At 34.4% G+C, this 24256-nt stretch overlaps 2 protein-coding genes across 17 annotated transcripts in view; one reads left to right on the top strand and one right to left on the bottom strand.

Moving 5' to 3' along the window:
• The window catches only part of NT5C2 (5'-nucleotidase, cytosolic II), a 99171-nt gene that overhangs the window by 37171 nt on the left and 37744 nt on the right, over positions 1–24256 (bottom strand). For 8 of the 16 annotated variants that reach the window (XM_081544600.1, XM_081544671.1, XM_081544621.1 and 5 more), the window contains exon 3: positions 8359–8432. In XM_081544600.1, the coding sequence (XP_081400726.1) occupies positions 8359–8432 (74 nt within the window). Of the gene's footprint in view, positions 1–8358; positions 8433–12337; positions 12550–19023; positions 19307–24256 lie in introns of those variants that run through there. The other 8 variants (XM_081544609.1, XM_081544651.1, XM_081544617.1 and 5 more) reach the window with 8 other exon arrangements.
• Positions 23337–23934, top strand: LOC145527191 (protein S100-A10). Its single transcript, XM_081544789.1, has one exon. The coding sequence runs from the start codon at positions 23400–23402 to the stop codon at positions 23691–23693; it is 294 nt and encodes a 97-aa protein (XP_081400915.1). The 5' UTR covers positions 23337–23399; the 3' UTR covers positions 23694–23934.

Genomic DNA, 24256 nt, shown 5'->3' with positions numbered 1-24256 from the left:
CATTGAGATGAGATGAAGACAGTGAAGTTCCCATCAGAATGGATTGTTACTGAACACTGTGATTCACTTCACTCAAGTGAATAAATGTACCACACTCTAAGCAAAATCATGAAATTTTTGAAAATTAATATAAGGCCATCTGGCCACCTGATGTGAAGAGCCAACTCATTGGAAAAGATCCTGATGCTGGGAAAGATGGAAGGCAAAAGGAGAAGGGGGCGGAAGAGGAGGAGGTGGTGAGATAGTATCACTAACTCAATGGACATGAATTTGAGCAAACTTTGGGAAGTAGGGGAGGAGAGAGAAAGCCTGGTGTGCTGCAGTCCACAGGGTCACAGAGAGTCAGACACAACTTAGCAATACAATAAAAACAAAATCAATTTCCCTCTTAATAAACTAAAAGAACAAAACCCCCACAACTTAATTTCATTCTATCAAAGGTTCGTATAATTCACTTATACAAAACTGCGAGTTTGGAATAACTATATACACAGCTTAACATGCTTAGAGTCCATGTATGTATTCTTGCCTCAGTTATTTATCAGTGATAAATCAAAGTTTTAAGTGACTATTTACCACTAATTCTATCAACCCTGACATCTGACATGAAGATGAGGATTGTCAAAGCCAATCTTTTACAATATGGACTAAAAGTGACCCAAAGTTAACCCAATCCATGACACCTCTCCTCCCAAAGAAGGTCTCCTATGGTCATTTTCTAGACCCAAACAGAACTGTTTTCTTATGAAAATAGCTTAACTCCCCAAAATTAGTTTCCATCTCAAACTCTTTCCATGGAAAGGTCATATATATTTCAAACATGTGTAAACACGGGAAGAGAAACTTTGAGAAAACCTATGTAGTTGTTTTCTCTGAAGAAATTTAGGCAAGGTTTACAGTGTGATAAAGTAGGCCTTGAAACTATAACCACCTTCTCTTTCTGAATGAACCATTCCAAAACAAGACTGCCACTTGAAATGTAATGTCCTATCCAGACTCTTCAGAAACACCAATCCTCGCCTTACTATCAATCTCACTGCATTCTAACTCTGAAAACCAGTAATCCATCTATGCTGTAAATGATAACCCTGTATCACTCAAAATACTACTTGCCAGAATAGCCAATTCATAGATTATACTAGATAGCAACTTTATAGCATATCTAATCATTTCATTCCAGATAAAATGAACGTTTATTAGCTTGTTCCTCCTCCCAATTAAAAAAAAGCAAATGGTTATTGAATGTCTTCTCTTTAGGAATAGAGTTATACAAAGAAGGTAGCCATTTATTGTAACAGCTACTATTTATTAAGCATTTAATATATACTGAGCTATTGATAATACTGGCTTCCCTGATAGCTCAGTTGGTAAAGAATCTGCCTGCAATGAAGGAGGCCCCAGTTTGATTCCAGGGTAAGGAAGATGCCCTGGAGAAGGGATAGGATACCCACTCCAGTATTCTGGCCTGGAGAATGCCATGGACTATATATAGTCCATGGGGTTCCAAAGAGTCAGACATGACTGAGCGACTTTCACTAGTTCTAGTTATTGATAATACTAAAAAAAAAAAAAAAAAAGCTAAAACAACCAATTTCTTAACCCCCAAACTCTAAAGTCAATACAAGGGGGAAAAAATGAAACAAAGTGTATTGTGCCACATTTCATTCTGCATAGAGAATTGGCATATTTCATTAATGCCTGAAGCAAGAAAATAGGTCAACAACATCAAAGATATTAATGGTGCTAAGAGAATACAGAAGCAAAACAATCAAACTTAAAAATTATAATCAGAAATAAAAGTTATTATTGCCTAGGTCCTAATAAAAAATATAAACCAAATGAAAAAAATGCCTGGAATATTTGGATAGTACTTTAATAATTTTATAAGTACTGTTTTTGTAGTTAACAATTATCACAAAAGCAGGTTGCAGGTAGCAACCTCAAAGTCATAATTAATTTAAAATCATCACTAAGTTTAATTCTTCCTCATTCTCAAGCACTCATTGAAACCAAAAGGTGGTTCTTTTTTTCTTGGCAGAGGTTGAGGGGTAGGGAATTAATAACACAGATAAACCCCTAGCTAGATTGATGAAGGAAAAAAAAGGTACAAATTACTAGTATCAGGAATGAAAACAAGGACATTACTACAGATCCTACAGACATCAAAAGAATAATTTTAAAACACTATGAATAATTTGATGTCAATAAACTTGAAACTTAGATGAAAGGCACAAATTATCAAAACTGATACAGGAAGAAATAGAAACTGACTAGCCCCATATTTTTGTTTAAAATTTGAATGTATAATTTGAAGTGAAAGTCACTCAGTCATGTCCAACTCTTTGAGACTCCCATGGACTATACACTCCATGGAATTCTCTAGGCCAGAACACTGCAGTGGGTAGCCTTTCCCTTCTCCACGGGATCTTCCCAACTCAGGGAACAAACTCAGGTCTCACACTGCAGGCAGACTCTTTACCAGCTGAGCCACCAGGGAAGCCCAAGAATACTGGAGTGGGTAGCCTGTCCCTTCTCCAGGGGATCTTCCCGACCCAGGAATCAAACCAGGTCTCCTGCATTGCAGGTGGATTCTTTACCAACTGAGCTGTCAGGGAAGCCCAATAATTTGAAACCTTCTCACAAAAAGATAATTCCGGGCCTACATGGCTTCACTAGTTAATCCTATCAAATATTTAAGGAACATGTACATGACCATGTACATGATAAGTACATGACCAAGCAGGACATGATAACTATATGACCAAGCAGGATTTATTCCAGGAATGCAAAACTGGTTTAATATTCAGAAATCAATCAGTGCAATTCACCCTTTTAATAGACTAAAAAAGAAAAAAACATAATCATCTCAACTGAGACAGAAAAACATCTGATGAAATTTAGCACCCATTCACGTTAAAAAACCAAGCAAAACAGAACTCTCAGAAAATTAAGAATAAAAGGGAACTTCCTCAACCTGATAAAAATTATCTACATAAAACCAACACCTTATTTAACAGTGAAAAACTGAACATTCTCTCCCTAAGATCAAGAACACTCAGGAAGTTAATTCAACATGGTACAAAGGTTTTAGTCTGCACAATGAAGCCAAAAAATTTTTTTAATAAAATAAATTATAAAGATATATGGGCTTCCCTGGTGATTCAGTTGGTAAAGAATCTGCCTGCAATATAGGAAACCTAGTTTTGATCCCTGGGTTGGGAAGATCCCATGGAGAAGAAAATGGCAACCCACTCCAGTATCCTCACTGGGAAATCCCATGGACAGAAGAGACTAGTGGACTACATACAGTCCATAGGGTCACAAAAGTTATAACAACTTAGTGACCAAACCGCCATAAAGATATATAGATTGGAAAGGAAAAATTGAATCATTTGCAGATGATATGATCATAGAGGTGGGTAATTCTAAGGAATCTACAAAAGAGTTATTAGAACTAATAAGCAAATTAAGCAGGTCACAGGACACAAAAACACACTGCATTTCCAAATGCTAATGACAGAAAAAATAGAAAATGGAATGTAAAACACCATTTAAAACTACATTAAAATATGAAATACTTAACAGATAAATGTAACAAAATATGTATGAAACCTTTACACCAAAAATCACAAAAAATTGTTAAGATACTAAAGAAGATTAGGTAAATCAAATGATGTATCATGTTCATGAACTCGAAGATTCTACATAGTTAAGATAGTTAAGATGTCAAATGGAATAAGGGATGAAGACAATCATAATCAAAACCCCATCCAGGCTTTTTTCAAAAACTGGTAAGTTTATTCTAAAATTTATACAGAAATATGAAGGACCTAGAATATTGAAATAATTTGAGAAAAGAATAAAGTTAAAGGACTTAACATTACCTTACTTTAAGACTAACTATAAACCTACAATAACCAGTCAAGACGATGTGACACTCACTTAGATCAATGGAATAGAATGTCAATAGATAGACTAACACATATTGGTCAATACAGTCAAAAGATATGTATCTGACAGAGAGTCAGCATTCAGAATACATACAGAACTTCTATAGTTGACAATAAAAAGATAAACAACCCAATTAAAACATAAGCATTTGAATAGGCACTTCACAAAAGAAACACATAAACCCAATAAGTACATGAAGATTTTCAACATCACTAGTTATCAGAGAAATACAAAATAAAGTTACAGTGAAATAACACTACATATTCACTAGAATGGCTAAAATTCAAAGGACTGACAATATCAAGTGTAGATAAGGAGTGGAGCAACTAGAATTTGCATGTTTTCTGGGTATGAATTTAAAACAGTACCACTACTTTGAAAAACCATTTGTCAGTTTCCCATAAGGTAAACATTATCTGGCAATTACACTCTTAAATGTTTTCCCAGAAAAAAATAAAAATATACATCCACAAAAAGACTCCTACACAAATGTTAACAGTTTTACTCACGACAGCCCCAAGCTGGAAACAACCCAAATGCCCATCAACAGATAAATGGACACACAAATTGCAGCATAAAAACAAAGGACTGCTACCTGGTCTCCCGAACCAAAAAAGTAAAGTTTAAAGAGAAAAGAGAATTTCATAATTTTCACTGGTTACTATCACTAGTAATAAGACCTATTATGGGCCCCTGGTATCACGCTCTAAGAAGGGCACATACTTCTGTGGTATTCTTCCCAAATATGCACAATACTTCAATCTATTCATAGGAAAAAAAAAATCAGACAAATCCAAATTGTGAAACATTCTACAAAAACATCTAACCAGGACTCTTCAAAAGTGTCAAAGCAATGAAAGATATGAAAGACTCAGGAAGTATCACAGAAGAGACAAAGGAAATATGACAACTAAATCCAATGTGAAATTCTGGTTTGGATCTTGAATTGGAATAAAGGACTTTAGTGTAAAAACTGAATGAAGTCTGTAGTTCAATTAACAGTATTGTACTAATGTTAATTTCTTAGTTTTTATAACTGTCCTACAGTCAACCATGAGTCAAGTAAGACGTTACCATAGGAGAGAGTAAAGGCAAACTATTACTTTTACGACTTTTCCACAAATCTAAAAATACTTCAAAATAAAAAGTTAGGGGTAAAAAAAGAGAATGAACTACCTACTGACAGACACAACATTAATGAATCACAAAAACATTATGCTAAGCAAAAGACGGCAGAAACAGAGTGCATCGGTGTATGATTCCATTTACATGAAATTCTGGAAAGGTAAAATTTTAATCTGTAGTGACAAAAGGCCATGGGGCAAAGAGAAGGGAAGGAGGAGAAGTAACTTCACAAAGGCAATGAGGGAACTTTCTGTAGTGATAGAAAAATTCTCTATCTTGATTGCGGTGATGACGGTTGCTGGTTACACAGGCATACACATTTTGTCAAAGTCAATCTATATAATTAAAATGCATGTATTTCATTGTCTGTAACTTATTCTTCAATAAAGCTTATTAAAATTTTTAAAATAAGTCCATGCTTAAAAGTATTTAACTTGAATAATTAGTGTATATTTTATATTGGGTAAACATAAAATACCATGATTTATTCTTAAACTGATATATGAAAACTTATGCACCCAAATTGTTCATTTAATAAATACTCACTGAGCAACTACTATTCTTCAGATTTTAGGCCACACATAGGACATAAATGTGAAAAAGAAACTCCTTACCCCTGAGGAACTAGCAGGCCAAAGGGGAGACAAGCAAGTGAACAAAAACTGCAAGTGAATTACAAATTGCTCTGGGGAGTGATATACCAAGGTGTCAGGATTGCACAGAGAAGACAATGTCTCAGAAAAGGCTTCAGAGAGAATACAGGCCCTTTCCAAGAATTCATCCTGTGCGGCTATTTCAGTTATTTCAAGGATATTTATCCCCAATACTCAAAGCTTTCAAAAAAAACACTTCTTTTAGTCTTGCCGCTGTACTTTATGGCATATTTTTCTCATGAAAAGTCCTTAGTACTTCAAGGATGTGGTTTGTTTGTTTAAAAATCAAGTTATTCAGATAAATTTTATGAATATTTATTATGGAAAATAGGTGGCAGTATGAAATCAGTCAAGTTGCTTTCCTACATGCTTTATGAAGCAAAGGCAATACCACAAGGATAGTAACAACATTTTTCATCCAAAATATAACTGCTGGAATGATACATAGTCTCTCAAGGGGGCTACTTTAAAGAGCTTTGTCTTTTTGAGTGCTTAAGTCTTGGTTGGTTTGTCTGCAGGGGAGGGGGAAGTGCGTATCACTCTCAATTATACCTTGCTATACACTGTCATTTTTCAAAATATAATGTAAACTTATTATATTTACATATATTATATACATATATATACATGCATGCTTAAGTCTGAATCTTAGTTCAGCTGTATCACAACTGAATGTCTTTAGACAAAGCCCTCAAAATCTTAGTGTCCTCTGTAAAATGAAGACAATAATAGTAGAATCTGCCTCGTAGGATTCTATAAATATTAAATAAGTGATGTGAATGAGATTATCTGCATATTAAATGAAATAACCTATGTAAAACACTTAGAACAGGGCTTGGCATATAATAAGTACCTAATAAATGATAATAATCACTATTACACATATATAGCAAAGTATAGTGGCTAAACTAAGAATAAACATTAAAATATAAAGTAAGATTACAAAAAAAAAGCATATAAAAAGAAGAAATCATAAGGTAGCTTTAAAGTTTAGAAACCAAGACTCAGTGACTTTTTTGTTAAACAAGAGAATTCCTTTTTTACTTATTCTATAAGAATATACAGTTATCTCAATGTTCAGTAACAAGATGCACCAGGCACATTACAAGTTTCCAATACAGTAAGATGGTCTTAGTAACCAAGAAAAAAAAGTCTGTCATTTTTCAGCCCCATTAACTTCTACCTCTGCTTTAGTTAATACCCTTTTCAGCTGCCAAATGATCTTCTTTTCCCTGGACAGCAGAATTCTAGAAAGGAGAGATTGCAGGATTTTCTTCTAATTTGGACAACAAGATCTACACTGAGAAAGCAAAGTGTTTCTAACTGCTTTCTGGTAAGAATATCTGAAAGCATCTGTGTCCAATTGGGAAAACATAAAAGAATCTACTGCAAAAACAGTTTGAAGGTTAAAGAAAACTAAATAAATAACAAAGAATATAGAGAGAAGAAAGAGAAATTCAAATCAAGTCAGTGTATATTTTCAATATATAACTTGTTTGGTAAAATATACCCACATCCATGTAACAAGTACCTATAAACCGCATGTGTTCATTTTTGTACATTTTTAATATTCACTTACAGTTGCCTAAATTGAACATCAAATTGAGATTTATCTAATTTGAGATGGAAGTCAATTTTCTAACACTGTTACATAAAGTTTCTGAAGATAAGTGAATCAATACATTTTAATGTTTTGTGTACTTAAAGACAGTAGTTTTAGAGAAAATTTCTGAAAGATTCTTGAGTTGTACACATGTGCAGGTACAAACATATAAACATGTGTGCTCAACTCAGTTCTTCACCCTCTCTTTTTTTTTTAGTTTATTTTTTTAATTTGAAGTAAAACTGATTTGCTATGTTGGTATTAGTTTCAGGTGTACAGCAAAGTGATTCAGTTATATATATATACACATATTCTTTTTCAGATTCTTTTCCATTACAGACTATAAGATATTGAATATATAGTTCCCTGTGCTGTACAGTAGATCCTTGTTGTTCATCCTTACTACTTCTTAAATTAAATGACATTTTTGCCAGACTGCAAATATTTTAATAAAAACTTCGTTAAGTTCTCAACATATGTTGCAACTATTGGCTAATACATTAAGTATTTCAAATATATCTCAGAGATAGAAAAGCAAAAACAACAATGCTGGTGTCTAAGGTCTATTTGATAATGAAAAAAGTAATAGCTCTAGCTTTTAAAGTCTTTACATAGTATATGTGCAATCATTTCAAAAGAAAACCAACACATTTTCCATTTGTCTTAAGAATAACATTGAAATTTTTAACTGATGAAAGTTTACCTGTGGTAGACAGACACAAAATTCCATCCTTGAAGAACAGCTTAATAGAGTAAAAGCCAAAAGTGCACAAATATACATATCAATGCATACTTTCATCGTATCATTTCTTACCAGGGTCTCTAATTTAGCATTTGTTCTACCTGTACAATCTAAATCTCAAGGAAATCTGATAATTTCAATATTCACAAATGTCAATGAAAGCAGCCTGGTAACAAGAGCTTCTGGCAGCTAAATATGTGACTACATCAACAAGTGTTTACTGAAAGGTCTAGTGCGTTGTATCTAAAGTAGTAGTTCTTAAGCAATCAGAAAGTGCTACTCACCAGCGAGTGTATAATCCATGTCAAAACCAAAACACTTTATTTTTTCCATGGCTAAACTCCGGTTCACAAACACCCTAAAGAAAAAAAGAGTAAAAAATGATAACGCTGTAGTCAAAAAAAAATTAAGTTCAATGGAATTATCTGGCTATCTTTCTAGATATCATTTAAATACCAATAGTAAGTTCACAATATAGATATTCAAGTCCTCCTTATACCATAGGTGACATCAGATACTACACAAAAACGTGTGAATTTTGTTATTGTGTCTTTATTTTAACAACACTATGTACTCAAGATTTCAGAGAATCAGTTCTCCTTTTCTAAGTCTGACCCCATAAAATAGCATATTTCTAAGATTTTATAATTCATTCACTCATTTATAATTTATTTAATAAACAGAGGTTCACTTAGAGCCTATCATATGCCATACCCTAAAGACATAAATATAAACAGATTTATTCAACAATACTTACCAAATGCCTACTACATACCAGGCACTGTGATATGGCAGAGAACAAAAGAGTACTTGCCCTCATGGTACTTACATTTTAACCTACAATCTCTATCCTTGAGGAATTCAGCAGTAGCAGGAGAAAGGCTTAAGCAAATAATTAAAGCATTTCAATAAATGCTATAAAATAACATGCAGGAGAGAGCACAAGTTGTTTGAGCTGATCTTAAACAATCAGCAGAAGTTTTCCAGTAGGACAAAGCAAGAAAGGCACTCCACACAGTATGACAAAGTAAAGATAAGGTTTGCAGTGAACCAAAAAAGATTTACTGGAGCTGGAGCTGGGTTTTCTTTGGTTTTACTTTTCTGTTTTTGCAAACAGAAGTTTTCCAGAGAAGGGAAAGAAGTAATAAAAGTTATGAAGCTAAAAAAGGGTAGCAAGGGTCAGATTAATGAAGACTTTGTGTGCCACACTAGAGAGATGGGACTTTACCCTGCAGGCAAGAACAAATTATCAGATTTTGATGAAATGCAATAAGCAGATTCAAACTTCAGAAAGATAACTATGAAGACACAAGGAAAACTAAACATAATAGTTGGAGGATCATCATCATGATGGTGCTTTGAGGTAAGTTTCAATCATCTCTGAAAATAAGAGTACCCCCTCCATTTGATCCCAAAGTTTGGTGGCCAAAATTACTGAATGGTTTATCCTCTTATTACCAAATCTTTTTTTTGCCTTCATCTCATAAGTAACTATGAGAAATGAGAATGCTACAAATCACCCAGGAAACTTGGTAAAAATAAAGATACCTGAGCTAGGCTTCTCCCACTGACAATATAGGTCAGCAGTCTCCAAAGAGGAGTGACTGCACCCGAGGATATGAAAGACTCCACTGGGATACAGAAGAAAGGGTCACAGCTTCCACTCAAAATTATCTCGTATTTTAAAAATGTCTAATTTGTGTATGTTTTCTACTATACACAAGTAATGATAGTAGCATATGTAATTTAAGCATGCATCCAGAGGGATGACTGTTCCATACTTTAAATGATGAAATACTCAAGTTTGGAAACCATTAATCTAGATTGACTTTAAAAAAACCTCTTCACCAACTCAAAACTATTGTTTTAAACTTTAATAGAAAGCTTTTCCTCTCATCTCAGAATGCATGCACCAATTTTATATGCAAATAATCAAATATTTGCTTACAATATTTTAACTGGGGGACTTAATAGGTCCTTGAATTCAGAAATGTTATTCTCTAAAAAATATGAACTTATTTCTCTCATAGTGTGCTATGCACACTAGATAAGCTTTATAAAACTCTTAGTTCCTGAGAGAGATGTTATGTAAAACATTTATACGTTCTTTCCCTAAGAAAACCTGTTATTCTGGAAAATCAACCCTTATTTTGATTGGGTTAATAATGGATGGGAGAGGAAGAGTAGTGAATAGCCGAAAGATACAGGGAACTAGAGGACAAAGGACACCTGCTCAAATCTTTTTAAAAATGCCCCCAAACTCCAAACATATCGCCATGACCCTTCTGCCACTTCATCAAATTTCAGTCTATTACTACCGACTGGGGCATCTACTTTTTATCATCACCTTTTTCAGTTACATAAAGCCTTATGAAGGCACAAGAGAAGGTAAAGACACAGAGTAATGGTTTTAACTCGGGAAACACTGAAACGGAGATTTTTCAAACACACTCAATTCAGGCTAGGGGGCCAACTGGATCAAATCCTTGATCAAAGCCCAAACAGCTGACATGCCTAAAATATTCTGTGGGAATTCAGCAGGAACAGACAGGGAAGATTTTTCTACCCAGGAGAGAGATATATGGGACCACATAATAAAAGAAACAGCTTTGATTCTGACATAAGAATGAGGCAAGCTGGTTTTAGACACAGCTAGAATCATAGACAAAAAGACACTTTGCTGGTATCACTCAATCACTGCTAAAGGTAGAAAGAAACAGACGCAGCTAGATAATCCACCCACTTCTTTCTCGTCCAGAAGAGAGGTTAACCTGTACTCCTTAACACATTTTTTAAGGATACAGAGATCATACTATTATCTTTAGGCATTGTCCATAGAAACTCTGGGAATGATATATATCAAGAATAAGAAAATCTGTTGTTTCTGCAAAAATAATCACTGCTAAATATCCATTAAATCACACTCTTTCCTCTTTGACTAACTGGTCACTTTATTCAATCAACATGTTTGTCGAATGCCTATTACAAAGCAGGTACCATTTTACGACATACATCCTAGAAGCTGTCCTCTAGGAAGTAGCTAAAACTAGTAAGACTTTCTAGATGTCTAAAATTAGAAAAGATGCTTTTCTATGAACCCAAATATTCTTTATCTTCATTTTCATTTAAAATAAGTACCCTCACCTACAGAAGCAACTCCTGAACTTAAAAAAAATAAACAATCACTCCTGTCTCCCCTATAATTTATTACTATTATGAAAAAAAGAAAAACCTCACATATATTCTCACCGTTCCTTTTCTTTCCCTAATTTAAGCTACAACAACGTGGGAGACGGGGGCAATAGGGAATTAAATCTAATTCATGCATGAATACCTAAAGTGCATAAGCAAAGCTGTGATGACAAAAGGGAACAGCTGCATTATAGATAACTGCAATCATATATATGCCATTATTCATAAAGATAATAAACATCTAAATGCTGAAAGTATGCACTGACTTCAGCAGAGAGGCAGCCTTGAGCCAGAAATACCACGTCTCCAGAATATAGCCTTAAAGCGAAACTGATCTCCTGGCGTCAAACTAATAAATTTTCTTTACTATTATTATATAAAAGAAAGTGCTAGGTGCTCTATCAATTAAAAGGCTGATTCACCATCTCACCACACTTTTAAGACAAAAATATCATTATCTGCTTTGGGGAATCCAAAATTTTCTATTGGTCCCAGAACCTTGACTGTATCTTTGTTAATGCCTGTTAACTTGTGTCACTTTTCTAAATTATTAACCAGTGGAACATACTCCACATCTCTATCTTCAAGAGCCTGCATATATTTGTGAAACTTTCCAAAGCTTATTTTAAATAAAGCACAAAGCTGCCACCCCAGAAAGCATGACTGAACTAAGCATCCAACATTAAAATGCAATCATCAGCCAGAAATTCCTATGTACTAAGTCATTTGCAAGATGTAGATTTGAGCATTAAAACAACAGACACAATCTTTAGCAGACAGACCCAGAAACACTATAAAACTGAGCACAGACGTCAACACAAAGACAAATGTAGCAGCTTTTACTATAATACAGCACTGCAATAAGGCATAAAACTTGAAGAAATGCTATCCAAATAAATACAGATATTAAACAAAAGAAATAAGACTATTCACATAATGTGCTTTAAGAACAGGAATTTAGTATTCTCACACTAAAGGAACATGAACATGCAATTTACTAAATTTGGAATTTTGTAAATAGCAAACTCTTAATGGTTTTGAGATTTAACTTGTAATTCAAAGCAGCATTACCTCATCTGTCACTGGTTGCCGTTCTGCAAAGTGTGAAACTATTTGAGTCAACTAGTTCTTGAAGTCACATAACAGAATTCTTCTTCAAATCCCTAGTACAATTTTTGTGTGTGTGACTTTAACCTTACTTCAAAAAGACCGTTTTAGTCGGAACCAGGCCCCTCCACAGTATGCCTCTTCTGAGACAGTGCTGGAGAAAACACCTCTGTGTCTAATTTAACTTGTCATTGGATATCACTGTTGCTCCACATGAATCCATTTGGAATAGAATTTCTCTGGCACTGGTGAACTTTATCCCTAGCTCCTCCTCCTGCCCAGGAGTCACAATTTCCTGGCCAAAGGCCCAACAACAGTTACTGCAACAACAAATGAGGCTAAGGATACAAGCAAAAAATCTCAGGCATGTTTTGGTTATGGGTTTGTGTAATTATATACTCAAAGTTTGTTACCGTTACAAGTGCCTGTTGGAGAGTGCAAATTTTGATTATCAACCAAATGATGTATATGAGTGTCTGTTAATTAACAGAAAAATGCTATAAGGTGAGTTTTTGTTGAAAACCTAATTTAGTATCTCTCTCCCCAAACTAGTCTCTATTTCTGCCAGGGCATTCTCGTTTTCCCCTCAAGTCTAAAACCTAGTTAACATCTTTTGATTCTTTCCTCTCCCTCAAATCCACAACATCTCACTCGCCTTCATTTAAATTTCCAAATGTCTCTAATCCAGATCTTCCATTCCATTCAAACCGCTAACAACCTGTCCAGGTCCCTCATTAACTCTCCAGCAATCATCTCTCAATGGCTCTGCCTGTGCACTAATGCCAAATTAATTGCTTTGAAGTAGTGCTACTCAAAAGTGGGGTCCACAGTCCAATGCAGATATGTCAAGTGCTGTTACTGATTTAAGAAACGGCAAGTATTTAGAAACTTTTATAACAATTTGACAGAAAAGTTTTGTTTGTTGAACATAACAAAAAATGTATACTTGCGTTTTATGTCTCACTTTTCAAGTAATTCATTTTTATTATGACTATCAATTTCTAACAGAAGACAAGTCTTTTAGAAGAAAATGGTTCCCCAACATAGATGAGAAGCATTGTCCTAAGGCCCAGCTCTAATCATGCTGCTCTCCCTCTTAATAACGTTTAGACATTCCTCACTACCTACTACCAAATACATTACAATTTTTTAAAAAATCTTCGAGGACTTCAAAGCTTTCACTATCTTTCCAGAATCAATTTTATCTCACGTTGCTCCACATCACACACCTTTAGCCCTAATAATTAAAATCAACTACTTGTTATTTCCTAAAAGTTCTCTGAAGCTTTGTTTATACTGTGCCCCATATATGAAACATCCTTTTTAGTTATCTCTACCTTATTTTTCAAGACCCAGAAATTTCAAGTGATTTCTTTAAGAAACTCTTCTGGCCATGCCAGAGGACTATTGTAACAACAATGCCCCTGAGTCTCAGATTACTTTTTTTATTTAATTAAAGATATTTCACCAACAACTAAAGTTCTGTAATGTGATGCATGTGAGCAGTTTTGGCACTTCTGTATTTTATCATATACATCAACTAAGTGTTTAATTCCCTTATTCTTTACTGGATTATAATCTTGGAGACAAAGATTTACTGCCTTTCCAACAACTAGCATAGGGCATAATAACGACTAGACACAATATTCAACTGAATTAAAAATTAAACTAAAAAAAAAAATTTAAACTAAAAACTTAATAGCAGTTAGTGACTGCCAGAGCTGTGGAGAAGAAGGAATGGGCAGTTTGCTTTGAGGGATAATAGAAATGTTCTGAAATTAGTGCTGTTGGTTGCACACCTCTTGAGAATATACTTAAAACCACTGAACTGTACTCTTTAAAGGGTGAACTGAATGGTATGTAAACTATATCTCAATAATGCTGTTATTTAAAAAACATAATGACAAGACCTTAGTCTGCCTTTTCGCTCCCATTCTTCAGTAAAAGAATGCTAGTGATCTTAAAAAAAAATTCTAATTTATGAAAATGGATCCTTAAAAATTGAAATTTTAAATACTTCGAATATACAGGCACAACAAGAAATTGTGGACTAGATTATAAAAGTAAAGTCACTGAAGCATCAGTTTCTTCATAAATTTCCAGCCAACAGTTTCTTACTAATTTGTCTGAATATTTCCTCTGAGGAACATCCTCAGGAGAGATACATTATCAGATTATGCCATGAGAATAGCACCCTGTGCTTCAAAAGTCTGAGTAAGCATGCTATCATTTCTAAAATAATACATGAATTATCATAGTTTTTCTTACTCAAATACTCAATATAATAAAGTCCCAGTGAAGAGAATGTGGAGGTATGCAAAGAACAAAATTAAAGATGGTTAAAATTTAAGGTGCATCAACTGTAAAACTCACCCATATTACATGCCACCAAAAAAGGGCCAGGAGGGGTGCCCAAGAAAAGTCAGAGCCTTGTAAAGCTAGGATTATCAAAGGACTATATCCACAGTACAAGGAAAAAAAGGAGAACTAAATCTGCAATATAGAAGAAACACACAAGGACATTTGTGCATCTTGACCCTGACACCAAGTCCAAGAAACAGGAGAAAACTCCCCCTGAGAATCTGAACAATAAATCTGGTAGGTTTGTGGTTTAAATTTACCCTACTAGCATGGTTAATGTTGCCCCTAAGTGACTGACGGAAATGAAATTCTCTCTAGAAGAACTCAACTTAATTCTAGGTGGTATATTGCTAGATGTAGCCCAAATTCAGAGATGTCTAAATGTGAAAAAATCTATATCTTAAAAAGTTATAAAAAAGACTAATAAGAGTAGCGATTATGCTATCTTTCACCGAAGATTTCAAAGCATACTTTAAGGAGACTCTCTTTAAAAGACATTAAAATTCCCTTCACTTTCAACCTCAAATGAAGAACTGCAGCAATGAGAGCAGAATGGCGGGGAATAAGAACGAGAACTAACAAACGAAGAGTACATAAATTAAGGGAGAAACCGGGAACAGTGGCAGTACTTCTGAAAATTACTATTCAAAAATGTCAGTCTAATTAAAAACAGGTTTTTTCCATCTTTTTTCCCTACTTTCCTCTAAATTCTTTAGTTTTTCTCCCCAATTTTTAAAAGTAAAAACCAATGTATAGAAGATAATTTCTAAAATACAACAAAATATTAAGGTTGAATTCTGTGGAATAAAAATTAGAGAAGAAAATATGTTTATCCATGTTATCATTAGGCCAAATTAACAAGTGTGCTGATTGTGCCCATGATGGAAGAGAGGTCAAAATTTAGAATTTATAAAAGCAAATGACAAAACTGATTTTGGCTTCTCCCCTAAAAGACAGCAGGCTCTAGTAATAAAAGGCATTCTGAACAGCTCCAGAAGACGAGGGATCAATCATTATAATGAAAGAAGAATGTATTTTTTTCCCCTTGCATTACACATCCTAGAGTACCTATATTTTTCCAAATATATTCCTTTGACTATGCTAAACAATAATAATTTTATTTATAAGATTTTTAAATAAGCAAGTTGAGTTTTTCAAGTCTCATTCCCCCTTCAACTTTATTGAGGTATAATTTACTTCAAGTGAAATTAACCCACTTTAAGTGTGAAGATTGGTGAGTTTTGGCAATTGTATACACCCATGTAACAACTACCACAATCAACCCAAAATATTCCTTCATGTCCTTCTGCAATACTCTCCCAAACCCATGGCCACAAAATATCACTGACCTATGCTGTCACTAGTTTTCATGTAGATGGAATCAAACACCATGTAGTCTATGTCTGGCTATTTTTCTTGACACAATAGTTCTGAGACTCATTCATGTTATTACATGTATCAAAAATTAGTTCCTTTATTCCAGAGAAGTATTCCATTGTATGGATATACCACAATTTATTTAAGTATTCAGTTACTGGATATTTTGAGTTGTTCCCAGTTTTTGGCTATCATAAATAATGATGCTATGAACACTCACATACAAATCTGTATGGACATAATGCTTTCATTTCTCTTGGGGTAAATACCCAGAAGTGGAAATATTAATCCATTTATTAAGTGTATGTTTAACTTTAAAAGACACTGCCAAACTGTTTTTATTTTGCATTCTCATCGACAATGCATGAGAGTTCCAGTTGCTCCACACTGTCAGTGTGTAGTCATTCTAGTGGGCCTTTAGTGATACACCACTGTGGTTTTAATTTGTATTTCCCTAATGGTGCTAGTGGTAAAGAAACTGCCTGCCAATGCAGGAGACAAGAGATACAGATTTGATCCCTGGGTCAGGAAGATCCCCTGGAGGATGGCAGAGCAACCCATTCCAGTATTCTTGCCTGGAGAAGCCCATGGATAGAGAAGCCTAGCGGGCTACAGTCCATAGGGTCGCAAAGAGTGGGACACAACTGAAGTGACTGAGCACGCAATGACTAATGATGCAGAGCATCTTTTCAAATGTTTATTGGCCATGTCTTTTTGTGTGAAGAATCATTTACAAACTGGGTTATTTGCCTGTGTTATAAGAATTCTTCAGGTATTTTGGATATAAGTTCTTTATCAGATATACATGTATTGAGAATATTTTCTCCCAGTCTACGGCTTACCTTTTTATTGTCTTAATGTTGTCTTCTTAAAACCAGAGGTTTTTTTTTTTAAATTTTGATGAAGGCCAATTTATCAATTTTATCTTCCATGTTTTTATTTTTTATGTATTTAAAGAGAAATCTACCTAATTCAAAGTCACAAACATTTTCACCTACACTTTACTTTTAACTTTTATATTTAGGTCTATGATCATTTCTGTTTTTCTAATATATATACAATTGAGGCAAAAGTTGAGATTCACTTTTTTTCTTTATTTTCAGCACATCTGTTAAATAGACTAACCATTGACTTATCCCATGACATCATTACTGAAAATCAACTGACTGTATGTGTGGGTCTACAAACTTCCTATTAGGTTTCATGATCTCTATATATATCTATCCTTACACTAATACCACACTGTCTCGATTACTATAGGTTTACATAAGGCTCAAGTATAATTTTTGATGATTTAACTCTACTAACAATCCTTTTCTATTACTTATTAGGGAAATATTTCATAGATATAAAAATATCACATATACCAACATTCTGAATATAAGAATCATTTCATCCCAAAGTAGAAACTTTATCCATTTATTTCTAAAGATAGCAAAGGAGAATAAAAGCTAACTGATTTCATCTATAGGATCTATGCAATTCAAATGCACTTGTTCATTACCTATTCAGACAGTACAAGAATTGCCTCATGGATTCCTAGAAATAATCTAAAAGAATACTCCAGGCTTTATAGTTTCCTCTGACTTATACAGATCTTTTTTTAACCAACCAATTCTAACATATGCTTTACCATGGGGGGCGGGGGGGAAGTACTAATTACTTCCCTAGAACTTTGACTGCATCTAGAAATACAGTTCTTCTTAAATCTATAAACCAGCTTTATAAATAACCACTGTACAAGCCTGACAAATATTACCAGCATCCATGATAATATGTATCATAAAAATTGTTTAATAAAAACTGCAAGCTTATAGCTAGAGCTAGAAGGAAAGAAAATATACAAACCTGAAGAGGCAGTCCTCTCATAATTTTCACATTTAAAGAAACCTCAAAATTCCAGTGATGTCATGAGAGGTCTAAAAATAATACAGAATTATTTATACCCATGGCTGCTCTTTTTAACTAATAATGAGGCTTTATAAAGTAGCAGTAAAATGGGCCAAGTTTATTTTGCTCATAATCAATACATGACCAGATTAAAATAAATTATAAACACATGACTCTGAGACTACTTCAAAATTTCTACTAGGAAAAAATAAAGAACTTCAAGAAAATCAAAATTTAAATTGCACTGTATTTTTAAAGAGGGTTTTTTTTTTTTTTTTTTGAGGGAATCTGTGTCCTATTTGATCAAAGGGGATGTTTCTCTGGAATTAACCAGGTCAAATTATGCTTGAAGGTTAGAAATGAGATCGTTAACAGGATGTAGCTATTAACTTGCATGTCACCTATGATAGTGGTCATAAAAAGAATATCAATAATAATTCAAATTCTGAAACATAAGAGAAAAGACTATAAAGACAATAAAAAAAAACCCTACAGAACTATTTTATATCGCAAAATAAAGAGGAACGGGGGGATTCCACTTGAAATTATTTTTGTCTACAAGTGACCAGAAAGAAACAAAATCACAGGTTGCTTTTCAATCTTTCACACCATTTTCTAAAGGTACAAATTATTTTCAAATGCACTTGAATTTTTAAATTTCACTCATTTCTATGTAAAACTCTTTGGTAAGACACTACAGTTTGCTTCCAATCTTCATAAACACTTTCTACTGAAAAACAAAGTGAGAGTTTACCACAAGGTAAACAGGGTGCCTATCTCTCACTGAATTTCTATGAAGATTATCCACCCTCAATGCAGCCTTTCCAAATAGCAACTGTAACTTTACAGCAGATTACATGTGAAACACTAACAATGTGAACTTTCCGCTGAATTTCTTTCAATCTTTCCCCCATCTCCACTCAGATTGGTAGCACCAGTTATTAATCTTCCAATTCACTCAGATGACTAGAACTTCTCTTTGCTGAGAAAAATGAGGAGAAAAGAATAATAAACTCACTTACCCTTCCTTAGACATTCTCAAAGATCTACTTCCTCTGGAAGAGAATACAGGATCAACAAACAAGCTTCACTGATCTCTTGAGAACTGTAGCTCATTTGTTACAGCACAGAGAACTCAGGCCCTGAGAGGCCCAACAAATTCGGGCAAGATGCCGAACCCTAAGCAGGCAATATCTCAGAGGCCAATATCCTCAGCTTTAAATACTTAAAAACCAAAGAATAATAGGAAAAAATTGAAGAGCAGGAAAAATAACTGATGGTCTAAACTGTGTAAGACTGGCCAGTTTAGGCAGGAGACTATCCAAATGGCAAGTTCCCATAAGAGACAGGAATCCTTACTGGCAAACACACAGAAAAAGCAAATTTACCCCCTAATGAGGCCCGCCAACAGTACGCAAACAATGTGAGTTTCACAGAATGGAGCGGCCCTAGTCAGTTCAAATCATTTAGTTAACTCTCAGAGAAAAAAAAAACCATAATACACAGTACTGTGTTTTAATTATCAGTTTAGTTATTTCCTCCGTTGGAAAATGAACAATGCGAACACAAGAAAAATAAGTATTTATGTGCCGATCATATCACAGGAGTAACCTAAAGTATTTCCACACCGTGGTCTCTTTTCTGATCATTAACTACGTTTAAGGAAAATAAATATTTCACTCATATGCCTGAAAATGTCAGCCCATGTGAAAAGAAATTTACAGATCTTTGGCATGCGGAGGATATACCCAGAACATTCTAAAGGTTAATTCCAAATCTTAGAGCAAGTTGCAGTTTGAAAGAAAAACATTTGCAACATTCCTGCCTCCTGACCAATATATAATGCATAGGGAATTATGCAACAGGGGAAGAAATAAACAAGTGTGCTAAAGTCTAAGAACAATGATGAGGCAAATAAATCCTCCTAATGATGGTTTGATTTAAAAATAAAATATACATACCTTAAAGAAGTAATAGTCGGATTTAAATTTAAAAAAATTTTTCCTTTAAACAGTATCTAACTATCTTACCATAAGATTTCTATTAGTTACTATAAAATGTTTAAATAGTCACCAAGTAACTAAAACCACTACCAAATACTACAAATTCAAACTAAAATTATTTTCAGTTTATTTAGAAAAGCAGTATGGCGAAAGAGAATGAGCACCAGAGCAACTAGGTTTAAATTCAGCTTTCTGGCTGAATAAGTTAATTAACCTAAGCCTGAGATTTTTCATCTACAGAAGACAGATAACATCTGTCTGTCATTTGTAAGCACTCAAAGAACTATTGGAACTTGGGAGGTAACAGGGAAAGCATTATCTCACCAAAATATCTCTTGGGAGATACACTGTAAAAATCCAATTCTCAAATTATACATGAATATGAAGGACTTTCACTATCCTCAAACCAAATTCCATAAATACAAGAATACAAACTGAATATGGAAAAATGATCTAATCCTTATGAGTGCCAACTTCCCATGGCTTCCCTGGATTTCCAGCTTGTGGCATCACAGCTCAGTGTGGTGGAAATAAATGTAATTACTATTTTAAGACTTCTTACTTGTAAAGAGAAAGGAAAACAAAAATCTCACTTGAACAGAAGGTATACACACTTATTCGAGTTTCCTGTGCAAAAGAAACTGCATTGACTAGCTATTTCAAACTCAGTTCATATATTTAAGAAATGTTTACTAAATGTCTGCCTGCCAGTACCTAGTACCAGTAACACAAAGACAAACGTGACAGTTCTTGATTTTAAGGAGTCTAATGGAGGAGGTCCATCAAAAACATTAAACAGTTGTATGTAATTGTGGTATTAGACATATGCACAACAGAGAGGTGCACCTCTCTGTCTTACTGAAAGACTGGATGCCCAAATTGTTGTTGTTAAACTGACACTATGCTAAGCACTTTTATAGTTATTATCTCATTGAATCTCAGATAACTCTATGAGGTAGAAATGATTCATATTTCATAGATGACAGAACAAAGTTTATAGCAGTTAAATACTGTGATTCTAAAGAAATTAAAATGAAATAATCCAAAATACTAACCCAAGGCCCAGGTTCCTAACCACCACACTAAAAAGGATTAGCAAGTGTTAATCAGATTAAGAGGAAAAGAGGAGTGGAGAACATTCCAATAGAAGAGAAATTATGAATGAAAAGCAGAATGACACAGATATTATGGTGTGTGGAAAAAAAATTAGATGCAATTCAGTGCTGATAGAATACAAGAATCTGAGGAAGGGAGCTGCTCAAGATCAAAGTGGAAAGCAAAAGATCAGTTCTCACTGGGTCTTAAATGCTATGTTAATGGGTTTAGGATTTATCCTATAGCATTCTGGATATGATGCCACTCAAGGTCTTAAACTGGGTGATAAATATGCTTTACAAAACAGATCTGAAGATGACAAGGCTAAAAGCAGGCAGACATAAGCGGGGTTATGGTTACTTTTGTAATGCACGACAGTGATGACCAGAGACTGGACTAGCACCATCAGGAATGAAAAGAACAGGCCAGAATTTAGAAAGATTAGGAAGTTGTATTAAAGTGCACACATGCTCATGTGTTTAAATGCACTGAAAGAGGACTAGAAGAATGCTCTCCAAACTACTGACAGTGTTTACCTATGACAAAGAGGAGTGGGGGTGAAAATGTAAATGAAGGGGAACTTTCATACTTTGCTGTATATATTTCTGAATTCTTGAATATTGCAAAATAAGAATTTACTTATGTATTACCTAAATAATTTCAAGCACTTTTTAAAAATAATTACAAGATCAAAATTTGGGATTGATAACTGTATTACTCTCTCTTTCTTGGATTTATGGTAGTCACACTCACAGATGGTTGGACTTCCTAATGAGAATAGTAACAATTACAATTATTTTTAAAAAGCTTTGAAAAGGGAAGTGGTTGGAAACAAGAGATAGGAATGTACTTCAGATCGTTTGATTCTTAAACCAAAATTCATTAAGATTTAAATGTTTGAGGGACTTTCCTGGTGGTACAGTGGATAAGAATCCGCCTGCCAATGCGGGGGACATAGGTTTGATCCCTGGTCCAGGAAGATTCCACATGCTGTGGAGCAAGTAAGCCTGTGTGCCACAACTCCTGAGCCCGTGCTCAACAAGAGAAGTCACCATAATGAGGAGCCCATGCACTGCAACTAGAGAAAGCCCCTTGCGCAGCAAAGAAGATGCAGCACAACCAAAAATAAAATTAATTTTTTAAAAACCTAAGAAAGGGACTTCTTTTATAGAAAAATATTTAAATGTTTAAAATATAACTGGAAATTATAAAAAAAAAAAGTTAAGAGTATATTTGAAAAAAGATTCCAAAATGAAATGCTGAAGAAACTAAAAATTAATTAAAATTTAAAATGTGATGAACAGATTCAGGTCAGACCTATCCAAAAACAGAATTAGTGAACTGGAAGGTAGGTCAGGAAAAACATTCCAGAATGTAACACAGAGACAAAAAAGGATGAAAAATGCAAAAGAAAGGATATGAGAAGGGAGGAAAACAGTGCCAAAGTCTAACATACACTTATGAGAGTTCTTTCTCCAAAGAGAACAGAGCAGGGACAACACATGAAAAGGTAATAGCTGAAAATTTATAAACCAATTAAAGGTAAGCATAGAATAAAGAACTCCAATGACTCCCAAGCATGATAAATAAAAAGAAATCCAAAGTTTATTAGCTACCAATTTGGGGAGGAACATTAGTGGGAGTGACATTTCTGACAGTCTTTTTGCATAGTTCTGATTTTTGAAACCATGTTACTATTATATACAGTATAGCTGACCCTTGAACAAAGAGAGTGTTGGGGCACCAAACCCCACACAATTGAAAATCCACATATAACTCTGCAGTCAACCCTCTATTTCCTCGGTTCTGCCAACTAGGAATAGAAAGGAATCTCAAACTAAGATCAGAAAGGAACTGCCTCAAACTGATAAAGGGCAGCTGTGAAAAACCTACAGCTACCATCACACTTAATCATTCAAGACTGCAACCTTTCTCCCTAATTTAACAATTGGAAGAGTATTGGAAACAGAACTCTTTTTGAGCAAATAGAACTAAGACAACTGGATATTCACATGCAAAAGAAGGAATTTAAACCCTCACCTTGCACCATATACAAAGCTAACTCAAAATGTATATAAAACCTAAACATAAAATTATATAACTCTCAGAAGAAAATAGAGGTATAAATCTTTGTCCGTAGATTAGCAATGATTTCTTAAACATGAAAACAAAAGCATGAGAAACAGAAATCATATACAGATTGAACTTCATCAGTAAAAACATTTGTCCTTCAGGCGTGTCCCCGCCAGCCGAGCGTCCCCGCTGCACCTCCTGCCAAGGTTTCAACAGACTTCACCAAAATGCCGTCTCAAATGGAACACGCCATGGAAACCATGATGTTCACATTTCACAAATTTGCTGGTGATAAAGGTTACTTAACAAAGGAAGACCTGAGAGTACTCATGGAAAAGGAGTTCCCTGGATTTTTGGAAAATCAAAAAGACCCTCTGGCCGTGGACAAAATAATGAAGGACCTGGACCAGTGTCGAGATGGCAAAGTGGGCTTCCAGAGCTTCTTTTCGCTAATTGCTGGGCTCACCATTGCATGCAATGACTATTTTGTAGTACACATGAAGCAGAAGGGGAAGAAGTAGGCAGCATCGAGCAATTACTCCCACCCTGATAAGAATTCTCATAAAGGGTCACTTAAGGAATCTGCCCCACAGCTTCCCCTATATAAGGATTTCTGAGCAGATGGGACCCATAGAAAATATACAAATAAAATCCAGCTCTATTTTGAGAGGCAGAGAAAGAAAAGTCAATTAAAGCCAGATAAGCTTTTGATTTTTATGTTGCTTGCATCCTCTTGCTCTCAATAAACAAATTCCTTTTTTAGTTCTGAAAAGAAAAAAAAAAAAAACAACATTTGTCCTTCAAACGTCACTACCAAGAAAGTGAAAAGACAACTCACAGAATGAGAGAAAATATCTGAAGATCATATATCAGACAAAGTTTAGTATCTAGAAAAATGAAGAACTTATACGAGTCAACAATAAAAAGACAAACTCAGTTAAAAAACGGGCAAAGGATCTGAAGAGTTATTTCCTGAAAGAAGTTATATAAATGGTCAATAAAAATGATCAATAAAAGATGCTTAATGCCATTAATCATAAGGGAAATGCAAATCAAAACCATGATATCACCACATAAACACTAG

Source organism: Giraffa tippelskirchi, chromosome 2 (assembly GCF_054371585.1).
Source record: "Giraffa tippelskirchi isolate mGirTip1 chromosome 2, T2T-mGirTip1v1.2.pri, whole genome shotgun sequence".
Classification (NCBI taxonomy): Eukaryota; Metazoa; Chordata; class Mammalia; order Artiodactyla; family Giraffidae; genus Giraffa; species Giraffa tippelskirchi.
The sequence above is the reverse complement of the archived record's forward strand: the minus strand, read 5'-3'. Positions and strand labels throughout refer to the sequence as shown.